Source organism: Glandiceps talaboti, chromosome 10 (genome assembly GCF_964340395.1).
Source record: "Glandiceps talaboti chromosome 10, keGlaTala1.1, whole genome shotgun sequence".
NCBI classification, from domain to species: domain Eukaryota; kingdom Metazoa; phylum Hemichordata; class Enteropneusta; family Spengelidae; genus Glandiceps; species Glandiceps talaboti.
Genome location: NC_135558.1, coordinates 3,319,773 through 3,325,000, shown reverse-complemented (window position 1 = coordinate 3,325,000; position 5,228 = coordinate 3,319,773). Strand labels below are relative to the sequence as shown.

General features: G+C 37.0%; 1 protein-coding gene across 1 annotated transcript in view; it reads left to right on the top strand.

The window, feature by feature from the left end:
* The window catches only part of LOC144440903 (uncharacterized), a 3,442-nt gene extending 614 nt beyond the window's left edge, over positions 1–2,828 (top strand). The window contains exon 2 of the mRNA XM_078130355.1: positions 930–2,828. Coding sequence (XP_077986481.1) covers positions 930–1,763 — 834 coding nt within the window. The 3' untranslated portion in view covers positions 1,764–2,828. The remainder of the gene's footprint in view (positions 1–929) is intronic.
* The last annotated feature ends 2,400 nt before the right edge of the window (positions 2,829–5,228 follow it).

The following is a 5,228-nucleotide window of genomic DNA, read 5'->3' as shown; positions in this document are numbered from 1 at the left end:
ATGGAAGAAAAAAATCAATTTCCACAGTGGCATGACCTTTGTTAAACTGTGGAATTTTTTATTATCCCTGTTTCTGAACTATATTCTTTAATGTTACTTCACCTGGAGTGATGCTCAAATATAACAATACTACTATACATATACATATACATATACATATACATATACATATACATATACATATAATGATATACATATACATATACATGCATTACCTATCTACCACACTAGTTACAGAACATTTCATGTAAATACTCGGGTATTTCATGATCGATGGCCAATATGCTTCACATTGCACTTTGGAGCAGAAGTTGAAAGTTCCTTAATGGTAATATTCATAAAAGAAGTTAATCTAAATTGTATTACTCTTCAGTATAAATGGGTTAATAGGCATTGTGTACTTCTAGTTCGGAGGGCGTAGTACATGCAAAGAGTAGCAGCGTTAACACCTGGTACCATTACAGTGGACACATGGTAGATCTTGGTAGATATAGATATGTTGTTTAATACATTCAATTATGTAACTTTACAATGATCACAAAGACCACTTCTGATATTGACATTTCATCTCATCAAAATGACACGCTCATCCTATAATGGCTGTAGTGTGTAACGTTAAGGAAAAGCAATGCCTACTCGCAGCCAGTCACACTAACATTGACATTTCATCTCATCAAAACTACATGCTCATCCTATAACGGCTGTAGTGTGTAACGTTAAGGAAAAGCAAATAGAATGCCCACTTGTAGCCGTCTTACTAATTTTCTGAATATCGCCATTTCATCTCATTAAAACTACATTCCTCATAACGGCTGTAATGTGTGATGTCCTCTGTTTCAGAACAGACAAGACAAACAAGACAGGACAAGACTATTTCTATAACTGTAGAGGGGATTTATTATTAACATTTTCTAATTTTTGTATTATAGTTGTCTGCAGCCAAACGTAACAACGTTGACAAAGCTACACATGACATTGATGACCTGAAGAATATGGTCAAGAGCAGAATTGCTGCAGGTAATACAGCAAAGAAGACCGTGCTAAATACCAAAACACACCTAAAGAAGGACGACGTGGGACAAGCGGCCGCTACTGCAACAGCTACGGGGGTATTAGGTGGTGTGATGGGTGATGGTAACAAACGTGGTCTGAAAGCATTCCGACATAATGGTAAAACGTCACCAAAGAAGTCCTATGAAGAAGTTTTTTATGTTGATGAGTTCATCACCGATGTGGTAGAAGGCTATATGATAGCCCCCTGTAATGTTGGTATGCTAGCGTTTGAGGATATAATGGCAAACATGGACTGGGAAGCTATAAATTGGGCAGAAATCACTGAGGAACACGTTGATACCGGTGCCCTGGCTTTCATCGAATGGTGGTCTGAGAACAAATGTTCCGAGTTCTTCGCATCAGAATATACCTTCTACCACTACATCTGGTCCATCTTCTGGGATGATTTGGAGGAAACACCCTGTGGAAAGAACTTGCCTCGCGATCCAGACAATACCATCTCCTGGAAGCAGGCTTTCGAAAAAGTCAACAGCCTAGACCCTACTGCCTGGGAAAATGCACCAGAACCTCAAACTGAGTGCGAGGAGTTCGAATACATCGGCGAGGTTTTCTTTGATTTCTTCTTCATATATTACTTTGATGCCATGCCTGATTACCTCCTTGAAGATATGTTCAATGATTACGGAGTAAATGATTACATTGATCCATACTTTGGGTATACACACTTCTCGGAATCAAAAGGAAATTAAATAACGTGGACTTGAAATCAGACCAAGGAATTGTATAACTGAGCCGTCAGATGACACACATGACACCATCTAGTAGAAATCGAGTATTAATCGATCGACTTCTACGAGCCGTACGTGGTTCGCATGTCTCTTCAACTTCATGTTCCGTACACAACTACACTACATGTTGACTTCAAATTGTGTTTTCGTACAATTACTGTATACATAAATGAATATGTTGTCTTTTTCGATTACTTCATTTCTATTGTCATCGCAAGTTTACATCGCGATTTGCATGTGATTGTAATTTTGGTTCGTTGTCTCACCATAAATGTATACGACAAGTGACTAATACTACAACATGATTAGCCATGGTCTCAGTAACCGCTTGCAATGCTAGCAACGGCAAGCGATTAATTTAGTTACGCCCCCAACGGCAGTTGTCAGCATGCCTGTTTATAGATATTTACATACTATTCGCTATATATAAATTATGTCGTTCTAATTGTTGTCCTCATCTCAACTATAGGGCACATTTACTTCTTGACTTAATTTGCATATCAATTAGGCTGACGTATGTTATCACGCCCAATCATTGCGACCAATCAGTTTGAGTGCATTTATTCAAACCAATCCTTTTGAGTATAAGTTGGTTTAAAACAATATTAGTCAATAGTTTGCCGTTGATAGCAATACAAGCGGCTGGAGAGACAGCGAAGCAAAATCACAGATCGCGATGGAAACAGGCAAGGCGTCTGACGACTAATATAGTAAACATGACCTTGTCGACCATGGAACGAAACCAATATACAAATGTCATTAGTCTATATGCAACCAGTGGTAATTTTATGCTTGTATTCACTTCGGAACTCTATAAATAGAACAGGTGTAGCTTAACTCTTGAATTTTATAGTCCCATGTGACCAGTATTCATGAAGTTGATGATACTCGCATATCTATTCAAGTCGCTGACACCATTACATTTTGTATTATCTTTAGTAGAAATAAGATATCATTATCAATATATGCCAATAATTAGCATTACTTCCTTTATAATAATAGAAATAAAGTAGTGTGTTTGCAAGATTCTTTGTTGCCAAGTCTCTTACTGGTTTTTGAAAGCATTGTTGTGAAAGCCACCCTTTCAAAATCAAGCCCCTGCCCCGATATAATGATTATAATGATGTATGGTATGGTATGGTATGGTATGGTATGGTATGGTATGGTATGGTGTGTGTGTGTGTGTGTGTGTGTGTGTGTGTGTGTGTGTGTGTGTGTGTGTGTGTGTGTGTGTGTGTGTTTATGAGGTTGGGGTAGAAGTGTGTGTGTGTGTGTGTGTGTGTGCGTGCGTGTGTGTGTGTGTATGTCGGTTGGTTGGTTGGTTGTTTTTTTCTAATCGGTACAAAAAAATTAAACTATTTCGATCGGATGATCATGCTAAGAATAACAGTGTAAAGAGTAGAGAATATGTACTCTACGTAAATATTAGAGAAATTGAAAAATAGAAAAATGTACACTATTTATCACAGATTGCATGACTGAAATAAAACAAAACTGATATTAATAATAGAACAGAAGGGAACAGATTATCATAGCATAGAATAGAATAGAATAGATTCGAATATATAATAATAGAATGGAACAGAATAGCATAGCATAGAATAGAAAAGAATAGAATAGAATAGAATAGAATAGAATAGAATAGAATAGAATAGAATAGATTCGAATATATAAGAATAGAATGGAATAGAATAGAATGGAATGGAATGAAATGGAATGGAATGGAGTGGAGTGGAGTGGGGTGGAGTGGAATAGAATAGAATAGAATATAATAGAATAGAATAGAATAGAAGAGAAGAGAAGAGAATGGAATGGAATAGAATAGAATAGAATAGAATAGAATAGAATAGAATAGAATAGAATAGAATAGATTCGAATATATAAGAATAGAATGGAATAGAATAGAATGGAATGGAATGAAATGGAATGGAGTGGAGTGGAGTGGAGTGGAGTGGAGTGGAGTGGAGTGGAGTGGAATAGAATAGAATAGAATAGAATAGAATAGAATAGAATAGAATAGAATAGAATAGAATGGAATGGAATGGAATAGAATAGAATAGAATGGAATGGAGTAGAATAGAACAGAATAGAATGGAATTCGAATGGAATGGAATGGAATAGAGTAGAATAGAATGGAATGGAATAGCTATAGAATAGATTACAATAGAATGGAAGAAGAAACCAATAACACATAGACCATATGGATAACTACCTGAACTAGACACTCACATATGAAAAAAAAATCTATAAAAAAAAATCTACCTACCCTACCTATTCTTAAATTAATCGTAATCGGAACCACACAATAGTTTGTGTTAGGCCTTATTGTAGACGCCGAAGGGAAAGATCCATGACCACGGGTGAATGTGCTTTCAAAAATCCCTACCACGCATGTTCACGATGTTTTAACTTCCTCACTCAGATACAAATATTTACAGAGGTCGTCAACAAAAATAACGGCTTTTGGCTATACTCCAAAACTCAATGCTTGACAATGTTGAGTACGTATAGTGGACCACGAAAAGTTTAAAAAATGTTCTATATATATAGTTTTCATTGTTTTGTTGTTTTCATTCTCATTTCTCTCCTATAACCAATGTCAAGTGCCACGTGACTTAAGGGATGTAACCAGGTTAAATGGTGGGGGGGGGGGGCACTAGATGCATGGATTACAAAAAGTTATGGTGTCAAAATGAATAATGATGAGTTATTTCTACCTCAGCATAGTCTGGGATCATTTTCTTGCCACGACACAAAAGTTATTTCCATGCCAAGACTCTCTCACAGTCCTCAGAGCTTCGCATTACTAAAATTAAAGGGCTTCGCGAAAATACGGAGCGTCGCAGTCACACGTCAACGAATGGTTATCTCTATGTGGTCGATGGGGGCGCACAGTACAAGGATATTCGAGTACGGTTATGTAGATGGTACAAAATAATTCGTTTAGCTTTAATTTTAGTAATGCGAAGCTCCCAGGACTGTGAGAGAGTCTATTCCATGCCCTGTTGTACAAGGAAAATTTGGCCACTAAACCTCGCCGTCGGCCACTAAATGAACACTCACAAAACTTCACATACGTTGAAGATTTCTCTTTCTTTTCTTTTTCGAATTGTCTGACAACGAGTGAAAATTGCATTGGAGCGAAAATGTGTTGTTACTATAGTAACTAGTTATTAGTGTAATATGCGAAAGAACGTGGAAACGGCTATCTTTTTATGTAGGGATTTCAAGAAAGTTTTTTTGCTGTCTCATGCCAATGCAGATATGTTGAAACAATACGGTGTCCTTTACTCTTTACTAACGGGGGTTGGGGGTTGGGCATGTATAACTTCAAATGTTTGCTGTCTTGTCCATAGACAAAAGGTTCACTGAAAATGAATGGCCGAGAGGTGACTCATTACTCGGTTATTCTGAGGATAAATATTG